At 36.8% G+C, this 24,140-nt stretch overlaps 1 protein-coding gene across 4 annotated transcripts in view; it reads left to right on the top strand.

Annotated features, from left to right (window-relative positions):
- Window positions 1–23,727, top strand: part of ROBO4 (roundabout guidance receptor 4) — a 255,040-nt gene extending 231,313 nt beyond the window's left edge. For 2 of the 4 annotated variants that reach the window (XM_075604307.1, XM_075604308.1), the window contains exons 19-20: window positions 14,067–14,294; window positions 17,514–23,726. In XM_075604307.1, the coding sequence (XP_075460422.1) occupies window positions 14,067–14,294; window positions 17,514–17,671 (386 nt within the window). In that variant the 3' untranslated portion in view covers window positions 17,672–23,726. Of the gene's footprint in view, window positions 1–14,066; window positions 14,295–17,513 lie in introns of all 4 variants that reach the window. The other 2 variants (XM_075604310.1, XM_075604309.1) reach the window with 2 other exon arrangements.
- Window positions 23,728–24,140: the final 413 nt, after the last annotated feature.

Here is a 24,140-nt window from a genome sequence, read left to right as displayed (position 1 = left end):
GCCTGTGAGAAGGCCTTCTCAGGGTTGAAGAAGAGTCTCACTGAAACCCCTGTCTTGGCCTATACAGACCTGGAGCGGCCATACATCCTGCACGTGGATGCCAGTTTGAATGGACTGGGAGCGGTTTTACACCAAAAATACCCGGCAGGCCTCCGCCCAGTGGCGAATGTGATCGCAGCTTGACGTCGAGTGAACAAAACTATCCAGTTCACAAACTGGAATTTCTAGCACTCATGTGGGCGGTAGTCGATAAACTACATGACCAGAGGAGACACAAAGTTGCGGTTTGTTACATCTTGGAGTACGGAGTTGAAGCAAGGTATCCAGTGCTCGTGGAATCAGCTGTTTATTCTAAAGGAGTGTGAAGTCCTTGTGTATTTAAATTACACGGACGGACTAGGGTTGGGCTGCGAGGTCATCCCTCCCTCCTCTCACCCTTCCCCCTGCTCCATCGGGGCATAATTCACTCATGAGTAACTAAACGCAAGGATTCATTTCCGGATCTGCAAAATTACGGCTTCCTTGCTACCATCACTCACAAGGGGACACGGGTGAGATTATACCGAGCACCGTATGTACCCACAATTTACCGGAACTCTATATCACCTCCATATCTTTCCCTCTGGACTCATTCATGTGATTAACTATCACTGTATCATCTGCTTGATCTCCCCTCATCGAGTCAGTCCCTTGTTTATTGTGTGTCTGATATCAGCAGGTATATCCTTCCTCACTGAGAATCAGCTTCTAATGGGTTAATTTCGATTTTTAACCATTATTTTTATTTTGTATCTGTCATCCTGTTTTTATTTATCTCAAATTGAGTATCCCAGTAGGAGGATTTATTAATTGGTTTAATAAATTGCCTTAATATTTTAATATTATTGCTCATTTGCACTCTTTCTGTTTTTGTGTTGTTGTTTTAGATTTGGAAAATCTTTGTTTGAGCTGCATATTTCCTTAGTCCTAAGCATTGTACACACCTGTCTTTATACACCTTGCTCAAAACACTCCACTGATTAGTTAGGTTAATTGTTGTGTTGTTTAAACTAAAACTAATAGCTACTGCATAGAAGCTTTGTTTACGCTCAGCATAGCAAAATACTGTTTATGGCCACAGTGAATGAGACAGATAGCATGTTTTAACTCCATTTCAGTTCATAGTGCTTACAATTTACTACAACAGACATACATTGATAGATTAATGCAGGAAGCACAGAACAGGAAAGACATGATATACTGTATGAACTGCTTTTGTCACTTGTTGCCTTGATGTCTCCTACTGTTGTTAGTGCTTTTTTTGTTATTTGTTTTAAGTACTTGAATCACTATGGCTGCTTTTTCCAGTTTGCTAGGGTGGTATGAAGCTGTTACCTACAGTATATTACTGCTTGTCTGGTTGGCAATCTATTTATGATATACTGTCAGTAGCCATGGACCTTTATTACTGCCAAACCAGTAAGGATGAGTGTTAGGTTATGATTGTCTTTTGTCTAAGATCTATTGACAAATTGATTTTTTTCGGTGAAATTATGATGCTGGTTTCCATAGCAACTTTCCTTTGTGGCATTTATTAGCTAGTAATAGACCGCTGAGAGATTTTAAATGATAATATCCAACTAGTGTGAAATGACATGTAGTCCTGTTTTTTTAATACCCCTAGGACTCATTACATTTTTGTGCCATGTCCCTTACTATAATAACTCAATTTGAATAATATTGCAATACCATCACTAAGTTATCAGGGCAATAATAATGAGTTACAAAACCAGGCCTGGTAGACTGTTTTACTTATCTAATCTATAAAAACTAACAATGGTAGTTTGTGAAGTAATAAAAGACATGTTAAAAAAGACCTGTTTGTTGTTATTGCTTGGTACAGTATGTGGTGAGTGGTACATAAAGCACTCTTGAGAACACAGCACTGTAAGTATTATTTATTTTCTTGATCAACCCTCATGCATCATAAAAGGATTGCAACACATTGATTTGACATTACCTATGTCTGGTCTCAACGGTGACAAAGGGATTAATAAACGTTAAAAATGCATGTGGTCCAGTGATTTGAGACCTATTCCTTTTGTCTGTTGCATGCTGCTTTCTGTTCCCCATTCTGAACACGTTTCTCTCTGCGAGGGTTAAGTAAGGTCATAGTGGAATCAAATCCTCCCTCCATCTGTTCCATTACGGTGATATTTACATGTATGTTATTCTCTATTTGCTCAAAACACTTTTTCATGATGATTATTATTCATGGAGGCTTGAATTTCAGTCAATAGACCTGTTTCTATATATGGAAAGCTCCAAGAGGGTTAGAAGGTAAAAGTAATAAACAACATACAGTAAATGCAAGCCAAACAGTATATGTAACCTTTGTCACACAACATAATTGAAAAAGTAGGAATAAGCAAAAATGAAAGCAAAATAATATGCTGGATGAAAATCAATGTTGTTAAGAGATCTATGAACTGATATTACCTACTGTAAGTGCTATTTTTTTTTGTTGTTGCAGAAACTCATTCACATCACAGATCTGAAAAAAAAAAAAAAACATATGTTGATGCTATAAATACTTACCCTAAATGGGATTTGCCATGAATTGCTTGGTGAAATCTATAGTTTTTCAATGTTATGGTGGTTTTTAATAACTTTTCTTAACTGTATTATTTCATAGCTGGTCACTTAGGATGTGCAACATGTTTGCACAAGTTAGTGAAAAAAGCAAATATTAAGCTTTCGACACTTGCAAAACTGTTGGCAATCAGCAGCATGTCGCAAAAGTGTTCTCACTATCTCTTTCGACCTCGACAGTAAAGAGGCTCAACTGATTGAACTGGAGAATGTGCAAAATCTACACATCGATCTGGCAAACATGCAAACTAAACTAATAGTGTAAATATTTGTGAAAACGTTTGCAAATGCAAAAATCTTAAAAAATGGAAAAACATTTTGTGAACTGACATGATTCCAAGATATTTGATTCCATGAGATTTACATAGTTAATTTTTTTAGATGTTTATGTATTTGCAATTTTTATAGGGGTACAGAAAATTAAGACAGGATCCACTGGGGTATACATTGCTTAACCAGATACAATACAGAGGTTGCAATTCACATTTTAGTATATACTGTACTTTGATGGAGTAAATCATAATATGAAAATATTCAACACAGATTAATAAGGAAACAGAAATAAATGATATTATGAGGGAGGTCACCACCATTATTTCAAATAGTTTGTACATTTTAACATTTTTCTATTTTTTAGTCAATGAATTATACATTTGTGATGGCGTAAATTTTGATAACTTTCTTAAAAATGAAAAAGCAATGGTTTTCAACTGCATGTTTCTCAATTTTCACAATAATCTTGGCAAAATGTGATAATGCAGCAAAAGTTTGTTGAAGAAGGAAAAAATGCAGTCAACTTTCACTGTTGAAATTTTCAACACTGCACTACTTTTTTCACACATGTATAAGAACATTCACAAATTAAATCAGAATAACATCACACATATCTACTGTAATTATAAATGGAAAACAAATATTATCGAAAATACACAATTTTAGACTGATGGTAAAGAATTTATTCGTACATACTAAAGGAATAGAGCAGCAAATTAATATAATCAGCACAGCGTTTTAGAGCATGTCCACAAGAGCAACATTACTATTCTTCCAAATAATAAACTCGTTTAGGAATTACATGGTAAAAGTGGCCAATATTTCCCTGTGTTTTGAAATAAACAGAACAATACTAATAGCTTGACAGACGCACACTATTAATAAATTATGGCTATGTAACATCTTAATTGTCACATATAAAGTGTCTGTGGACTTAAAATTGGAGTTCAATTGGAGGTTAAGTATACAATCCTGCAACTGTGTTAAGTTTGCTTTCTGAATGCTCTGACAATTTTTGCACATCTATGGACTAACTTTCTGAGGCTGTGTCCAGGCTGAGAGTGCGCGAGATGCGCAATCAAAACAATGAAACTGAATTGTAGCATCCATACTGCGTGCGCGTGTGCACGTGAGCGTGGATAGGCGCGATGCGTGCAGAGAGAAAATGTTTCGTCTTTGTCGCCCGATGCCCTGGTCACATGCATGGTTCAGCCAATGAGGGTGAACCACTCATGTGACCTCACAGGCACGCCCCCCGACATGCCCTTTGCCACGCCCCCACATAACGCAACCCTGCAGGCAAGGAATGGCCCAAGCTACAGCCGAGCGTGACGTCATGGCGCTCCAGCGTGTGCGCGCAATCACCCTGGACATGGCCTAAGCTGCTGTTTAACCTTCAGTGCTACACTGCCTTCCCAGATCTGATTAATACACCTGCTCTTTCTACTTCTACTCTTCTTATCCTCTAGTACCTGGGAACTATCTCCTCCTATGATTTCATTGCTTCCCGGCACCTATGCTTGTCCCCAGACACTGCACCACTATTTACACAGCTCTTTCCCAACAACTTCTACACCCTTCAATAAAAAGCACCCCCACAATCCTTTTCTCATCTACTCTCTCACTCTCTCTCTTCTCCTCTTCTTGCTGTTGGGGATATCTCTCCTAATCCTGGACCCATTCATATTTCGCCTGTTTTCACCTGTTTTCGCCTACACCTCCCTGGCTCCTCCTACCTCCTCCCTGCTAATGTTAACCCATCTAATTTAATACAGACCAACCTTAAAATTCACCTCTTAAATTAAGCATCCCAGTTGCCTGGACTCATTGCTACTGTCTCACACCCACAGCCACTCCTACGAATCATTGTTTCAAAGCACTGCCATCAACTGCACTTATTCCCTCACCTGCTGTCTCTGCAAGTCTCCCAACATCCCACTTACATTGTAAGCTCTTCGGGGCATGGATTTTCCTTCCTTTCCTAGTGTTTGACTGCTGTGCTTATTGTATTATTATAATTCCCTGTACCGTATTGCGTTTCAAAGCACTGAGTACAATGTCGGCGCTATATAAGTAAAGATATACACAAATACTCTCTCTGTGGGGGTACCCCAGGGCTCTGTCCTGGGACCTCTTCTCTTTTCTCTGTATACACTCTCTCTAGGTGACCTAATAACATCTTTTGGGTTTAATTATCACCTCTATGCTGACGACACACAAATATATTTCTCAACACCCGACCTTACACCTACTGTACAAACCAAAGTTTCTGAATGTCTCTCTGCTATATCATCCTGGATGGCCCTCCGCCGCCTTAAACTCAACATGGCTAAAACAGAGCTCCTCATACTTCCTCCCAAACCTGGCCCTACTACCTCCTTCCACATTACTGTTGGAACTACGATCATTCACCCAGTAGCCCAAGCACGCTGCCTTGGGATCACACTCGACTCCTCTCTCACATTTGCCCCTCACATTCAAAACATTTCTAAAACCTATCGCTTTTTCCTCCGCAATATAACAAAGTTACGCCCTTTCCTCTGTTGCTCGACTGCTAAAACTCTGACTCAGGCCCTCATTCTCTCCCGTCTTGATTACTGTAACCTCCTGCTGTCCGGCCTTCCTGCCTTTCACCTGTCTCCCCTACAATCTATCCTTAACGCTGCTGCCAGAATCACTCTACTCTTTCCTAGATCTGTCTCAGCATCTCCCCTCATGAAATCCCTCTCCTGGCTTCCGATCAAATCCCGCATCTCACATTCCATTCTTCTCCTCACTTTTAAAGCTTTACACTCTTCTGCCCCTCCTTACATCTCAGCCCTAATTTCTCGTTATGCACCATCCAGACTCTTGCGTTCTTCTCAAGGATGTCTTCTTTCTACCCCCTTTGTATCTAAAGCCCTCTCCCGCCTTAAACCTTTTTCATTGACTGCCCCTCACCTCTGGAATGCCCTTCCCCTCAGTACCCGACTAGCACCCTCTCTATCCACCTTTAAGACCCACCTTAAGACACACTTGCTTAAAGAAGCATATGAATAGGACTGTGGCTATTCTGAACACATGGCACATAAAGCTTGGCCCCCTGCAGATGCACTTACCAGAACTCCCTCCTACTGTCTCTGTACGTTCTCCCTACCTACCAATTAGACTGTAAGCTCCTCGGAGCAGGGACTCCTCTTCCTTAATGTCTAAAGCACTTATTCCCATGATCTGTTATTTATATTATCTGTTATTTATTGGATTACCACATGTATTACTGCTGTGAAGCGCTATGTACATTAATGGCGCTATATAAATAAAGACATACAATACAATACAATACAATACAATACATACAAATTGACACCAGAGCATCCTTTGGTGACTGCTAGTTGTGTATGTATCACTGCATGAGCTTTGACACACTGATTTGTATTTTTTTTTACATGCTGTTGCATTGAATGTAAGCACTGGTAAATAAATGTGTCACATATCATTAAGCAGATTTATGCCTTCTAAAACTTGACAGTGTTTTTGACGCAGATACAGTAAAAGGGGGGATATGTTTTATGCTTTCTCCCCCTAGTCAAACTGTAAATCCCAAGCTGGTGCAAAAGTAAAAAATAATGCATTAAATAACGTGCGTTAATTCCTTAAACATGGTTTCAATAGCAATACTTTTTACAGTGTTTTCCAATGTACTGTTGCATTGGAAAACACTGTAAACAGTTTTTCTATTGAAACAATGGTTAAGGAGATAACGTTATGTAATGCATTATTTGTTCATTATTTCGTATTAGGGGTAATGTATGCAACATCTTTATTTACTGCAAAACCATTTGAACATCTGCATTGCCCCAATGGCGGAAAGCCTGATGGGGCTCCCCAAGAGCTGCTCCCCGCTGCACAGGACCAGTGTGCTAAGGGTTAATATTTGCTTATACTTTGTGGAACGTCAACCCAACCCACTGGAATGTTAATGAGCCAAGGGGACACAAAGAACTTTGCGTTCACAGCTGTATTGAATCTCAATCACCCCAGTGTACATCTTCGTTGACCCAAAGGCAGACAGCCTTAGGCTCAGCCAAAAGGTGTGCACCATTTGCTGCCGTTAGCTGATTAAATCTGCTCTATTTCAATCTGAAACTCATAAGCCCATTATCCCCTGTACACAATTTTCCAACTCTGTCCATGAAATGTCTGTGGATTGACTGTATAACCCTGTTCTTTTAATGTTACCATTTTTTTTATAACTGTGTGCCCAGGACATACTTCAAAATGAGAGGTAACTCTCAATGTATTAATTCCCGGTAAAACTTTTTTATTAATAAAAATTTGTATACTCCATCCCTTCCTAACAAAACCAAAGAAGACCTCAAGGAGTGAACTTCTTTTGCGAGACGCAGTAAATTCGAAGAAAGCAACAACAGATGTCAGTATTTAGCACAATATTTCTGGTTAAAATAAAATATAATAAGGATGTATTATCGTTTGTAGACAAATTAGTTATGAGTTTTTGATTGCAATTTGTTTAATGATGGGGCACAAATAAACATCCTCACGTAAATTGAGCAAATTAATTTTAATAGCAAGTTCACAAAATCTGTGAAATGTTTATTTGCATTAACTACTGTATATACATACAATATAGATGGTGTGGAGGGTGAAATGCATACAGTATATTACCGTGAAAGCCATCCATAAATGGAAAACGTGATGTTCAATTACTGACTTGTAAATCCTGATTTGTAGTTCTTTAATTTATCTTACAGGCGTCTTTAAACAAACAGCATTATTTTCTGAGACTATAAACAACATTTAGATCTTGATTCACAAGTGCATGGAAATAATATATTTGGATAACATAACAATGCCTGCAGTGTGATATGCATTGGCAGTACAAGGGTTAATGGTATGCATTCCCCAAACACTGATTTATGTTTAAAACAAAATCCCCATTTATCTCTTAAAATCTGATTATTTTTAAGCAGCTTTTTTTTTAACATCTGCCTTTACCAGATACCATTTAATGTTTGTCAAGGTCATCAGAAATGACTGGGGTATCAAACAGTGCAAAAAGTGCACCAGATGTTCACTGGAATTTATTTCTGTAATAAGAATGGCAGACATTTTTGCCTGAGGCGGTGAAAAAGTGCACCAGATGTTCAATGGGATTTATTTCTGTAATACACAATTGTAGAAGTCTTGCCAAATGAAGCTGTGATACATAGCATTTGAAGGAGTTAATTGAATAAACTCTTCTGGTGGCAAAACAGGGGCAAATATTAGCATTAATAAATCTGGTGCTGTTTTTGCTCCAGTTTACAACCTGGAGACTATTGATACTGTATATCTGTATAACACACTTAAGGCTTCATGTAGTATTTATTGTAAGAGATCAGCTGTTCTGGGACTATTTATAAAACTATCCAGGCATCCGAACAGAGGCATAACTTGGGCAAAAGTAAACTTCAGATTATTTAATAAAAGACTCCCATTAAAACTTTGGGATTGGTTTCTTTCATAGAACTGATGTGTCCTCTTGCCCCTGTTTTGCTGCAGGAGACTTTCATAAATAGACTATTTTACATTTTTGTAAAGTATGAAAATGCTCTCTAGGAAATTAATTACATACCTAATGAGCTGAGAGAGAAGTAGAGGTAGATCATAAAGAAAAGCATAATTATCATTATTATACATAAATAGAGATCTACAACAAATTAACTATCATTCCTGGTAACATTTTAAAGCCCAATAAAAACATTTTGCATATTTAGTGTCTAATTATCTAGTTCTGAAAAAGTATCTGGATTAAGGTCAGCCAGTTCTTAAATGATCTTGAGCCGTAAATGTCCTTTTAGACAAGTTTCTGCATCTCCCAGGCCAGCCTTCATTTAGCTAATCTCTTTGCTGGCTGATCATTTTCTATTTAGCCTTTCATCAGCAGAATAGGGGACATATTTTAATGCTTTAAAAGCTACCAATGCTTTTACTGTCTGACTTGTGCCTAATTCTCTTTTAGTGCTCAGTGTCTCCAGTAATGTAATGAGTCCTGTGGCAATTTATAAAGGGCACCTTCTCGTTCTTTTTCATTTACAGCAGGAATACTACTTTTGCAAAGGGTGGATAAATATCGGGTAGTTGGATTATCTTCTGTGTTTGCACGCAGGAGTTCATGTTTGTCATTAAACATCTATAGATTAAATCAGTGTAGTTCAAGTGTTACCATCAGTGGAGGAGGGAGATTAAGAAATGAGAATATACTATATATACTTGAATTAAACTGTATCTAACAAAGAAGCCCATCATAGTGACTTGCATGCCTTATTACCAATGATCTTCTTCATCCAAATACTAGATGCAGACATTTTAAACTATAAAGGGAGTATTCTAAATGAGATAGAAGCATTTGACCACAGCAATTTAATGTAAAACTTTGATATGTTAAGATTTGTATTAATCTATTTATATATGCAATATAACCTCTACCTGTATGTAGCTCAAACTACAATTGCAAATGCTACATATTAAAACTTTTGTTTTCTTAAAAAGATATACATCCTTATAAAGTCCATAATATTTACATTTCTAAGGGGTTAGTGCGAAGGCATTTCCATTTGGTTTGTATGACCTTTTGGAACTGGTTGTCTATATAATATGTATGTCTTTATGGTTTTGTACAGTATATGCCTTTTGGTAAAACCCAACGTTAGTTAAATTGAAGATAATAACTAGTGTGTATATGAATTTATAAGTGTAACGCCCCCACAACTTTTTAGAGCAAACAATAATGGGTTAATTTAACAAAGAGAATTCCTTGTCACAACACTCAGTGAGTATCAGAGATTGGGAGGACACAGTAAGGCTACATAGTCCATGAATAGACCAATAAACCAGTTTATCTCCTCCTCAGAGTAAGGCGCAACCGAAAAAGGAAGTAAAAAGACAAATCTAGCAAATGATAGGGGGAATTCTTTATGCTTTTATTTATGAAACAGAAGTGATGTGGACCTTCTCCAGACTAATCGATAGTCAATCGGAGAAAGTGCAGGGCAGAAGTGGTGATGTACTCTTCCATACTGAGTCTTTTTACTTGTGATGTTTAATCTGAGGCATCATGGAGAGTATATGTAGGCTTGATATATTCCTGACACGTGAGTGCATAAAGGTCCTCCCCACCTTTTCCTACTGTATATATTACAGAAATACCACACTATATTTGTGTGTTTCACTCACTTTTTTTTGGTTACATGGTTACATAGTTACATAGTTAACCTATGCTAAATTTAGACGACACATACTTTATCCTATATTTGTACTTACAGTATATTTATCCAGAGGAAGGCAAACAAAAAAGAAACTCAGTGAAATATCATATAATTATATCTCATAAGGGGAATAATAAACCCCTTCCTGACTCCAAATACTGGCAATCAGATTACTTCCTGGATCAACATCCTTGAGTTTAAGTTTATAAGTTTACTATTTGGTATATTCTTGTATACCTTTCCTTTCTAAAAAGTTATCTTCAAAAAAAGGTTGGACATCTATTGTATCTGACATCGCAGTCTCCATGGGTAAGGAATTCCACATTTTAATTGCCCTTACTGTAAAGAACCCTTTCCTTTGATGCTGGTGAAATCTCCTTTCCGCCAACCTTAAGGTATGACCCTGGGTCATTTGTACTGCCCATGGGATGAATAGTTCTTTTGAAAGCTCCTTGTATTGTCCCGAATATTTGTATATAGTTATCATATCCCCTCTTAGATGCCTCTTTTCTTATGTAAACAAATCTAATTTAGTAAGCATCTCCTCAAAAGTCAGATTATCCATCCCCTTTATTAATTTTGTGGCTTTTCTGTGCACTTTTTCTCGTTCTGTAATGTCTTTTCTATGGAGCAATGCCCAAAACTGTACTCCATATTCAAGTTGTGATTTTACTAATACTTTTATAGAGGGGCATAATTATGTTTACTGTCTGTCCTTCCATTCACTCCCCGTTTAATGCAAGATAATATCTTGTTTGTCTTTGCAGCTACTGCATGACTTTGGGCATTATTGCTAAGCCTGCTGTCTACAAGCACTCCTAAATCCTTCTCCATCAAGGATTCTCCTAATTTATCACCATTTCATTTGTAAATTGCTTGTTTATTTTTGTTTCCCAAAATGCATAACCTTACATTTATCTGTATTAAACCTCATATGCCATTTACCTGCTCAAGTTTCTAGTTTCCCCACGACCTTCTGGAGAGAAATTACTCTCTGATTCTACTACTTTTCACAATTTTGCATCATCAGCAAAGATGACGACTTTGCTCTCTACAGTATGCAAAACTCAAGTTTAATAATAAACAATTTAAAAAGCAGGGGTCCCAGAACCAATCCTTGAGGTACTCAATTTACAACTTTAGCCCAACCTGAACATTTATGAAAGCTCTGTTATCTATTATCCAGGTGCAAATATATTTACCAAGTCCAATTTTCTTAATTTTGTACACTAACCTCTGGTGTGGAACCGTATCAAAAGCCTTTGCAAAATCTAAGTAGACCATATCTGTAATTTATTTCCCTGGTCTAAATTCTCACTTGCCTCTTCAAAGAAACTAATAAGGTTATTTTGGCACTACCTATCCTTCATACATCCATACTGACTATTAACTGACTATTACTAATAATTTGGTTTCCAATGAGGTATTCCTGAATATTATCCCGTACTAAAAACCTTCAAGTAGCTTCCCCACTATTGATGTTAGGATTACAGTTCTGTAATTTCTTGGTTGTGATCTACTGTAGCTCCCTTTTTAGATATAGGCACCACGTCTGCTTTACGCCAATCTTGTGGTACTAAAACTGTGGAAATTGAGTCCTTGAATATTAAATGTAATCATTTGGCTATTACTAAACTTAGCTCCTTAAGAACCCTTGGATGTATTTCATCAGGGCCAGGTGCCTTATTTACTTTAATTTTATCATGCCACCTATGAACTTCTTCCTCCGTTAACCAATTGTTAATTAATATAGAGGTTGTGGATTCCTTCTGTGGCACTACTGTTGCAATTTATTTTTTCCTGCTAAATACCGATGCAAAAAATATTTTTTTTTGTAATTTTTTTTTTAAGGTACTTAAAGAACTTTTATGGGTTGATCTTACTTTCTATTTAAATCTTTTTTTCATTATCCATTTTTGCTCATTTGTTTGCCCTTTTGATACATTCCTTATAATTGTGATACGAGAATTCCGTCCCTTCAGGATCTAAACGCCTGCCTCTTCTTTTCCATTTTCTCTTCTACCTTTTTATTTAGCCACATTGGTTTAGACTTGGCACTTTTATATTTATTACCCAGGGGTATACACTGATAAGTGCTTTTATAACAATGTTTTAAAGACTGCCCATTTATCTTTCACATTTTCCTTCATTTATTCCTTGTAGATTAGTCCTCAGTTTATTGAAATCTGCCTTTCTAAAATTTTAAGCGGCTTATTCTGTAAGATCCGATAGCGTTGAACTGTGCAATCTGCAATGAAATCCCTTTTGACTTGAATGGGGTTTCCGTGCAGGTCGCACGGCTCAGTGCTATCGGAGTTTACAGAATAAGGCCACGCTTATAGTGACGGTGACGGCAACGCAGACGTCGCTGAAAAAATCAAATTGAATTGACTTCCACCAATCGTGACCAAGCCGTCACGCCGTCCTTACTATAAGCGCTTGCGACGGTTTCAATACATTTGTTTTGACGTAACGTCGATTCGCCGGCACTATAAGTGCGGCCTAAGCCCATAAGTCTTTATTGAACCCATGTAATATGGTTTTGGATAATTTATTTCAAATGTGAGCATGCTATGATCACTGTCATCCAAATGTTCCAGGGCTTGAATATTTGTTATTACCTCTACATTGTTTGATATTACCAAATCCAGTATTGCCCCTCTCCTGTTTTGTTCCTCAATAATTGGGTCACGTAATTGTCTTTAAGCACCCCCAAAAAACTGTTTCCTATCGTTGCTATGCTAATCTCATTGCCCCAGTCTATGTCCATATAATTAAAACCATCCATAATGCAAACATGACCGAGCTTTTATGCCTTCTACGTTTGCAAAAGTATTTTGCGGCCCCATTTTCAGGAGAAGATAAACATAAGTAACTGGAATGCTTCAATCCAGTGTTTTTTACAAGAAGTGATACATACTCATTTCCCATGAGATAGAAATAAATAAGACAGTTACTTTAAGGGTGATTTAATGTATTTAATAGAGCCAATTAAACAGATAAATGAATCTAAAAAAAAAAAAAAATGTTGGCATGCTAAATTAAAGTGTTCCTGTAATTCCAGAGGAGCCTGCTGTAAGAAAATATGTGAAAAGGGCTGGAGGAAATACGATGATATAGCCCATACACAATAAGTACCGTACAGTGACATTACTCCATTACTCACTAATAACTATATGTACTAACCAATGGTGCAAGGCAACAATCGTGATTGCCTCTAAAGTCATTGAGCATACAGTAGAATTGCTGTTGTCCAAATTAAGTGTAATAAGATTTTATTGTGGCAGGAATAATGGGTGCACACATCAGATTGAACATTTATTTTTAAAATGTTTGAATCTAAGTATTAAGAAATTGCAATTTATTTAGGCTACAGCCATTGTTAAAATGTAGTCACGTTTATATGGTAAGAAAAACATTGTATAATTAAATCTACTGTGCAATAAATCCATTGATATATCTTGGTAATTTATATATGGCTGGAGAGTATGAAACAGGCAATAGTGTATTGAGGTTCATTGTACCTCTGATATATGCCACATCTGGAGAAGTGCAAACCTCTGCAAACACCCACACTTCTTCTTCACCCAGAGTTTTACACTGCAGCAGTGAAGGAGCGGGAATGTATATTCTGTTAAATAAGAAACAAGGGTCAGTTAATAAATTAACATCAGTACCTCTAATACATAATTTTCAACTGAAATTACATCACAAATGATCCTCATCTTCAAAGGAGAAAGTAAAAATATAAAAATCAGTTAGATTTAGAGTTTATTTTATTGTATGTACTGTAACTTCTATAGTGTACAGTAAACAAAATTGTATTTATTTATTAAGTTATATGATAACTTAGATATTATTTTATAAATATGGCATTGGAACTAATTGCTTTGTATGCATTTGTTTTACTTTTAGATTATTCTCCTCCAGCCTCCCCATTGGATGGAATGCTATCTACCCACAACCATGGTGAAAATGTAGGGATTTCCAAAAATAAATCTAAAGTCAATCCTCTACCTGTTCTAGATTGGAACATTGACTGGATGGATGAAATGGAAGACAAGTATAGGAAGAAAAATGAGATGAAACATCATTTTCCTTTTGATAAAAAGGTGAAAAAGGAACTGGAGGGGAGGAAGGAAGGTACCTGAAAAGTACTAGTTTCTGTAGAGGATATACTGTGTGTGTATGTATGTATGTATGTATGTATGTATGTATGTATGTATGTATGTATGTATGTACAGTGTGTGTGTGTGTGTGTGTGTGTGTGTGTATATATATATATATATATATATATATATAGACTCCTTACCAGGTAAATCCAGGATCCCAGGACCACAAAGCAAGGAAGAGACAGCACACTCAGGAATATCAAAAAACATGTATTAAGTAGAAAAAGCTGGCACAATCACATATATATATATATATATATGTGTATATGTATATATACATATATATATATATACACACACACACACACACACACACACACACACACACACACACACACACACACACACACACACACACACACACACACACACAATAAAGCATATAGAACACAGTTCCAGTATATAGTGCTGCAATGAATAAGGAATAAGGTAACTGATCACATTCACAATTCAAATAATCTTGATAGAAGAAAATTCATCATACAGGAATCTGCAATATCAGTGATTCCTGGTATACACAGGTAAGCTCTCAAAAATGAGAAGCATATATAAAGTCCTGGTAAGTGCTGTAGATGGGAGGTATAAGAAAATCCCACTAAGTCACCTCTGATTGGGAGGCGTCTCAATGCTACCATATACCCTGTGTATAAGTCCCAGCATGAACCAAAGTAAGATGTAACTCACATGCAGTGACCTGAGGTTCCTCCGTTGGCGTGCGTCCCATGGAGTCAGTAGATATGTAGCCCCAATCGGGGCGTGAAACGCGTAAGAGGAACCTTTTTCTGCACCATGTTGTCGTTTATTTAATAAAGAAGTTTTTTATCAGACTTGCTGTTATTCTGGATTTACCCCTCGTCTGTACAGCTGTGCTCCGCTTCTCCTTCCCCTCTGGGACTGCATATATACATACACTGGCGACACACTTTATTCGAGCTTGGCTAGTCCCACGAATTCGGGTATACCCGGGTGTATTGAAGTTTGTGACTGTTTTCTGCCCGAGTGCATTGAGTTATTTTCCAAGCAGGGATTGAAGCATTTTATTCCCGCTGGCTGCAATACTGCACAGTATATATATATATATACTGCATTACAATTCATGAATTTATGCCATCTGGTAGACACGCGAAGCATTGCAGCCTATTAAATCCTAATCATTATCATTTAACAGATCAGCCGCCCATCAGCCAGGCATGAACCCAGGCTGGCAAGGCAAATGCAACGGGGCTTGTCAGAGGTGAGGAGTGGCGCATTCCAGGTATCTGCCAGGTACATACCGGGTATTTGCTCGAATAAAGTGTGTCGGTGCAGTACACAATATACTGCCTTTTGTCCGCATTTGCAAGTGTACATGAAAGTCTGTCTAATAAACAAAACAATGAATAACATATAAGATATATAAAAGACTAACATACAAAATAATGAATAATAAACAATATATGAAGTCTAATATACAAAACAGACCAAAATGTCTAAAACTACTAAACAGTTCAAGAAGGTTTGCTCACTACCACGGGGACTCGCTGAGCACTAATGCGGGGTGTGGGACCACAAAACAGCGTTAACTGCCATTTACTAAAATGGCAGTTAATCCTGGTCAAGGTGTGGTACCCCACATCGAGGTTAGTAAATCTCAGCCAACATAGGCTATTTATCAAAGTCTATTGACTAGAAAGGTAGCACAAAGCTAGTAGTAACAAAAGAAAAAGGCCTGCATCAGATGTATGATGTTTATTAGCACCAGTTTTTCAGCCAGGAAACTTTGATAAACAGTCTTCACTACATAGTAAACCAAGCTAAAAATCTAAAGTATATGTAATTGGGCAAGGTTGTCTTTTATTAGTATGAATTCCAATATATGAAACAGGCAATTTATTTGCTTTTCTGATTAGACCTAAGGGGGTTAATCACTAAAGGGCGCTATTGCAGATCAGGAACTAATGCACAGAAACTCCCATTCAAGTTAGTTTCCATCAGGCGATTGGCACTAATGCACTTTAGTGACTCCTGATGTTTGTATTTTGTGGATTACTTACATGTGTGGTGCCAGTGCACTTATCTAGACTAAGTATTCCACGCATAAATATTTACTGAAAGAGATTTATTTATCAAAGTCTCCCAACTGAACAACTTGGACACAAAATTGGACCAGATTTTTTTAAAAAGAAACAAAATCCCATGGAAAGCAATGGAAATGTCTTTTATTAATATAACCTGTGTAGTTTTCTTTCACAGGATTGCCCCATTTTTGCAGATAGGAGAAACTGATAAATAGCATGTCATTTCTTGGACCATATACTGTATGACCCAATTGTCATGAAATTACTTGTCAACTGTGGTGAGGGAATTCCAAATAACCTCAGCCACACTTTCCATTGCGACCATACAGTATTTTTTAATGGGATCCCCATGACCTAAACATATTATGAATTTACAGTATAAAAAGGATTCTTATCCAATATTACTATTCATTGAAAATGTATTGCAAACTGTATAAGACTGCAAGGTTGTTAACTGACATTTCTGATTTCGACACAGACCTATCGAACCATAGTTTAACAGTTCAATTATTCTAAATCATGACTGAGGGGATGTATAATTAATTAAGCCAATCTATTCCGTTTCCATGCCAAGCCATATTTCTGTCACACAATCTTTACCTGACCTCATAGTGGAAACTACATGATCTTGTAGTTTTACGTTACCCTTTGTGCATTGGTTTGGTTGTCTTCATATCACAAAACACCTGGGTTGAGGAGAGCCAGCTTTGTCTGGTATAGGAATAGGCTAATGCATTTCAGCTCACACTTCTAGGACTGAAAATAAAAATACAATATGAAATCAATAGTCAGTACTTTAAATTCCTGAGTGGTTTAATACTCTTACGACCTTCATGGCTCACATACATTTGGTGATTACTATTATACCGTAGAATTCTGTAAATCTGTAACTGAACATATTTAAAGTTTATTCTTGCACTGAAAAGAGTTTTAAGTAATAGCACTAGCTTGTAAATATGGACCATCGTCTCTGCAGTTGCTTTCACATTTGCTTTAGAGTGACCTCACTGATGTATTTGCCTAGATGTGTCCATCACCAAATGTTTTATATTTAGTAGTAACAAAAAGGTTTAGCATGTTTAGGTTTAGTCACTTAATGCATTTTGTATTTAATGATATATATCTCCTTTCAGATGGAACCTTTCAAGTAGCTCTTTCTGCTGCCCAAGCATCCATCAACCATACTGGAAATCCATTGCAGAAGACCTTTTCTGTTCATAATAAAGTGGAAAGCAACATGTTCCTGAACTTTCCACTTGACCCTAGTGGGTTGACCGTAGTGAAGGTTTAAAAAAAGAAATTTTCTATAATGCCACGGGACATTCAAACATGTATGGTTCTGGCCAAGACCATTTTGTCCTGGACAAAATGCAAGACCAATCCCTTCTTGATATGACTTCTAGAGTGTACTGAATGCTGATAAACACATGATCTACCATATTCTAAATTGCAATCAGGAGTTTATATAAAACACACATAATCATGTGACGATAACAAATAACCATATGGAGTCACTTAAAATTAAGTGCATTCCCATGCACTTGATTCAAATGTGTAGAGAAAATGAATACTGTACATTATCATATTTTAGTTGTTTAGCTCATAGTTTATTTTTGGCATTGGTAATGCGTTGCAAAATTCTAACACATATTTCCTAAATTATAGATATGTTATAGTAAATACTAAATTCTTAAGAATCACAGATCACATTCTTGGATTCTACTGGTTTATCACAGCTGACTTGAATTATATACCCTATTTCCTCGATTCTAAGGCGCTCTTTTTTTTCGATTTTCACGTCTGAAATTGGGGTGAGTCTTAGAATTTATGTATTTAAAAAAAAAAGTGTCTACATTACTAACCCCCTCTTTTCACTTACCATGTTTCAGGAAATGTCCCATGTCAGCGAAGGACGAAGTCGGCGGCAGTGTTGGCAGGACAGGTCCCAAGTTTGCAGGTGAATGAAGATAAGAAGACGGCGTGCGCGGCAGAGTGGCATAGGGGAACAGCTTGGAAGGTGCACACTAACACTGGAAGTTGACGGTGTCTGACTTCCAGTTACAGTGTGCACCTCCCAAGCCGTTCCCCTATGCCACTCTGCTCCTGCTCAGCTCTCCTGCTATTATGATCTCCTGCCGCCACCACCGCCGCACACCTGCTGTCTTCTTATGTTCATTCACATGCAAACCTGGGACTTGTCCTGCCGCTGCTGTGGCGCTCCCGCCGCACACCCACTGCACTCCCGCCCGCTGTCCATCTTCAACCATCTGCAGACATGGTACCTGTACTGCCTCTGCCGCCCGCTTCATCATCCGCTGACATGGGACCTCTCCTGAAACATGTTAAGTGAAAAAGTAATTTTCCTCGAATGTAAGGGCCAAATCGATGGTGCGTCTTACAATCGATGGCGTCTTACAATCGAGGAAATATGGTAAACATATTACTTATGTAGTTAACATTCTTTTGGTATAGCACCAAGCTCCATGATGCCAAAATGGCTATAAATAATTTAATTGAACCCAATAAATTGCCTCTTCACATGGAATTGCTAATTGATGCTACATTTGAGAAATTAATCTTTCAGGTTAAAAAAACATGCTACCATGTGATTATTTTTGTGGTCATGTAATTGTTTTTAATATACTATCATAAATGTTTTTTTAATAAATAAGATGCTTTGTTAATAGACCTAATATTGAGGCGTATACATTATCATACATTTTTTAAACAAAAAGATGAAATGTTTTAATGATCCATATATATGTATGCATACAGTATGTATTTATAAGATAAAATGCTACTGGCAAAGATATGGTAAAAAAAAGTGTATACTCCACTTTTATTTTAATGTAGTTTTATTTCAGCCTTGTGAAATGTAGAAATAAGTTTTTATTGGTTTTCTAAAAGTTAGAAAATAAGTATGATTACTAAAATAAACTTTTCAGCAAGTGCCAAGTTTAATTTAAAATGTAATATTTTTATAGCAACTTATTTACATTTCTTACAGCTTTGTAGACAATTTTGCAATCCACAGGACATTTGTAAGAAGTCTCACGTTTAAAGAAGAACATATGTTTTTTGCTTCAAATCTAGAAATACCCACCTTATCCCACTTGTTCTTTCTTGACAAGCATATCACATCTCTTTCTTTTTTATTTTTTTAAATTACCAAACATAGAATAATGTAATAAAGACAAAATAATGCTATTTTTGAAAGTGTATACAAAATGTAAAAATGAGAGGGTATATTCATAAAACTGTTATGGTGGGTAACAAAAACTCACCAAGATACAGTACAACAAAGATTAAAACAAAAACTCAGTAGTGCACCTGCATGTCTATATGTGCAATCCTTAGTGACTTACAGTATACATGCATGTGGCTACTAACCCTGAGCATGTGTAGATATGAATTATTTTCAGTATTGGCTAAGATTCTTTTGGTGCAAAGTTCATGGGTCCACTGTTCAACTTAATCTAAGCAATGTCATATTGTTTATAGAACATTCAGTAAATATATAAATGAGATACTCACATAAAGGAGAATATCGGAGTGTACAAATGATCTAATTCATCTAACCCTTTCTCTTTCTCTTCTTTTTACACAGAAATGTTGTAGGCATCATGTTGCTGGAGATAAAAAATGGCAGTATATATTTTTATATAGTTACTAATCATGGATTTAATTATAGTTGCCTTTTTATTTTGCATTGGTTTTCCATTTGTGATGTACAGTAAATGTACAGAAATAATAGCACATCATGCTTGATGCATTCTTGATATTGCATTCTTGATATTTAAATTGCACAGACTTAAAGTAGGAGATTACAGCTTATATAACCCTTGATTCTAGAGACTGTTCAACAATAAGTACCTCTAGCAGTGAATAGATAAAGGAAGAATGCTTAACCACTGTGTTGCTAATTGTTGCAGAGCTGTTTAAAAGAAATATAGGTATACTTTAGGTGTGTGCGATTACAGTTAGAGATGGGCAACTTTCTCACAAGCTCGCCAAACTGGTGAATTTTGGACTTCTGTTGCTCATAGAAAATATCCAAGCAGCTGATTGGGTACCATAAACTCTAGGAGAAAAATGGCCATCTTCAAAAAATTTACTTGAAATTCTTTACTGCAAATATAAAAAGGGCACATGCAGTAAATACACAATTTACCAATTAGATTTACCAATTACATTTCATGTTGGTAGTGACTGAGTGATACTGTCATGTAGTGTGATGTTTATGGATGGGGATTGGTGCATTAATCATCCCCATTGTCACTGTGTGTCCTGTAATCATATCTACTGTATAACATCAAGATGAATTGTGAGGAAGTGCACTGTATGGAGCATAATAACTATAAAGTTCCCACCTCGGCAATAAACATGGAGCCGATTATGTTTACTGACTGACTTTACACGAGTGAGGAGGCGGATACTGAACAACATGCCTTAACCATTGAGTATGCAAGAGTATCTGCCTCCAATCAAGCTTTGACTATTTCATAGTGCCCATTCTGACTTTACAGTGTGAAGAGGAGGCTGCTGAACAACAGATTCTCTGCCGCTCTGAACATGCAACGCTATTAGTGCAGTGTGTGCACAGCACCACCTGTTATACCTGCCTGCAAGAGAATCTACTAATTCCTCCATTATTGTAAACAGGAATGGATGTTTAACTGGGTCGAGCAGCATTTATATATGCTCATATTCATGTAAATTTGTTAAAAATAGTGAACTTTAGCAGTAAAATGGCAACATTTGCTGCATGTAAATCATCCCCAATAGTTCTTTAAAAATGCGTGGCTTCAAAAATTAGCAAAAAAAAGTGAACTATTGATAAATCAATGAATCCCCACCACACTCAAAATACAACTTGCTGAGGCAAGCATTTCAAATATAATGATTGCTTTAATAGCAGACATACAGAAAAAAAACACAACATTTCAGGGGTGCCCCCTTCGTCAGCTAAATATTACATTTGTGAACCCAGACCCTTTTTATACCCCTGCATCACAGCGGCATTGTCACAATACTCTACAAAATCAGAATACACACAGCCGGTCTTTGTTAAAATATTAGCTGATATTTTTTCAATGAGATTGTGCCCCTGTCATATCACTCTGTTATCTTGTATAAGTAATAATCACCAGTCTGAAACTTTCTTATTTGCAAAGTACCCATCTTTATATTCTGTAAGATTTAATCAGCTCTTTTTTGAATCACTGCAGCACCATTGCTAGCTAAGTAAAGTTACAACAACACTACTGGATAAAGTAAAACTGTCACTAATATAGTTCTGAGAATACTTGTACACATTACGATATTCTAATCTCGCTCAATAGTTTATAATCACAAAAGATATATATATATATATATATATATATATATATATATATATATATATATATATATATTATGTAATTCTATCACCAAGCTACAGAACAAAAGCAGAATAAAAAGCTAATATTAAAAAATTCACTAAAAAGATAAACCTATGGGAAGTAATTCAAACCGCATCATGAAAGGAAAGAAAACCTCCAGCCACCAGAAGACATGACTTTAAATATTTAACCCATTAATGTATATCCTATTCTTGGGATGTTACAGGAATACCACACATATAACAGTTCAGGCATCTATTAACATTACCAGGAAGAGTCCATATTATTAATAATTATTAATCTGTGCACTAATTCACACTCATTGACAAAGATACATTGCCCTAAGCTAAACCTGCACTCACTAATCAGGGACCATGAAGGCCACCCTTGAGCTTCACAGTGACACAATAGGGCTCCCACCTACTCAAACCGTGTAGGCAAACAACCTCATTAGCCCCCCCACCCTCCATAGCGATCTAACTCACAGAAGCACTCTAGTATATTTTGTTCATTTAACCCCTTAGTAACAGATTACCTTTGTAACAGAGCTCTTTTTCTGTTACCGCCTCTGAGGACAGGGTACATGTTCTACAATAAAATATAATTGTGAGACATTGTCTAACTTACACAAAGTGCCTCGCCACTGGTGACTCTTCTCTTCCCAGTCATATCCGACATGTGTTGATACAACCGTTGTTTCAGTTGTCTTGAGGTTCGCCCCACGTATATCATGCCACATGGGCACTTTAGCACATAAACTACCCATGAGCTGGTGCATATGTAGAAATCCTGAAAATTGATCAATTTGCAACTTCTGTGGTGGCTTTAGGTTTCCCCCCACCTCCCTGCCCCCTTTCCCCCCCCCCCCCCCAACCCCCTCATGATGCCATTACAATGACTGCAATAGAGATAGGGGAATAGGCCTTTTTTATTAGTAAGTCTAGTTTGTTTAAATGGAAACCAAAGATCTGCTTTTATTAAGTTGTCCCCTATATTTCTTACCTGTCATATGAAAAAAGGGGAAACTCTCTGAATGAATGACTAATTGTCGTATCTTTTCTCAGTACCTGCCAGTGTGCCATCACTATATATTTATGATTCAACATACTGCAATAAGTAGATACAAAGGCAAATTCCCTTAGCTCAACTGCTGCCATTGTGATGGCATCGTGAAGGGGAATGCTTTTAGCCATCCCAGATGTGGCAAATTGATCATGGGCAGTTTATATGCTTTGGTGCAAATTTTGAAAATGACATTGTGAACGGGATGCAGGGGTATAAAAATGGTTTGAGTTCACTAATGTAAAAAAACACACCTGATGAAGAGGTCACCCCCGAAACTTTGTATTTTTTCTGTATATCGGCTATTAAAGCAATAATTCTTTTTGAAACGTTTGTGTCGGCAAGTTGTATTTTGAGTGCAGATATGATAAATTGATTTATCAATGTAATGCTGAGCAGCGGGTGACTGTTTTTCTCCTCCTTGCACCATTGAATTCCATTCAGGGAAAAAGATACATTCAGACAGTTCTGGCCAGTGCAGATTTGACCTACAATATGTGTTTTTGTAAAAAAAAAATGTGAATGATGACAACTTTGCACATCTCTTACTGCCTTTTTAAACAATGTATCACAGAAAAATTGAAAATATATAGAACACTGAGCACACATCATTCATATCTAAACAAAGTATTATATTTTTAGGACTGGTACAAAACACATTTAGTTATTTTGTTCAGGTGAGACTACCCTTTTGGATTTTCGTATTTAAATAAATATATTTAACAAGGTAAAAACACTGGCTTGGCTTAGATTTTTTTCCCTATCAGTGTTTGTTTCGATGCATGCAAAATGAACTCATCATGTGCTTGTAACTGTATGAAACACTTTCATTGTATATACTTTTACCATTTTACATGTTAGTACTGCTGTTCCATTTAAAGGGGAATTTTCACTTGCCCAATGTGTGTGTGTGTTTTAATAAATGCAGCAGTTGCTTGCCTTTCCGGCAATGCAACAATTTGCGCTGTTGATTGATCTGTTCTCCCGTGATCGATCAATAAAAATCCTGCTTCCCACAACATGCTTCAGTATATTGCTGCCTATTTAAGAAGATTAAGTTGCATAGATTCCTAAATAGTTGCTATACTGTAGCAGCCCAAATAAGTTTAATACATTAAAAATCATTAAAAATAGTCATTTTGTTTTAAATGCAGTATTATCAGATACTACATAGCTGATTTATTTAAAAAAACAAACCAAAAAAAAAAAACCGTATAGGATTTTAAATCGAATGCCAGAGTTGTCCCAATCTTTAAAAGTGGGGACAAAAACACTATATCAAACTACAGGCCAATCTCTCCTCCCAATACTATGCAA

This window comes from Ascaphus truei, chromosome 6 (genome assembly GCF_040206685.1).
Source record: "Ascaphus truei isolate aAscTru1 chromosome 6, aAscTru1.hap1, whole genome shotgun sequence".
NCBI lineage: Eukaryota > Metazoa > Chordata > Amphibia > Anura > Ascaphidae > Ascaphus > Ascaphus truei.
The sequence above is the reverse complement of the archived record's forward strand: the minus strand, read 5'-3'. Positions and strand labels throughout refer to the sequence as shown.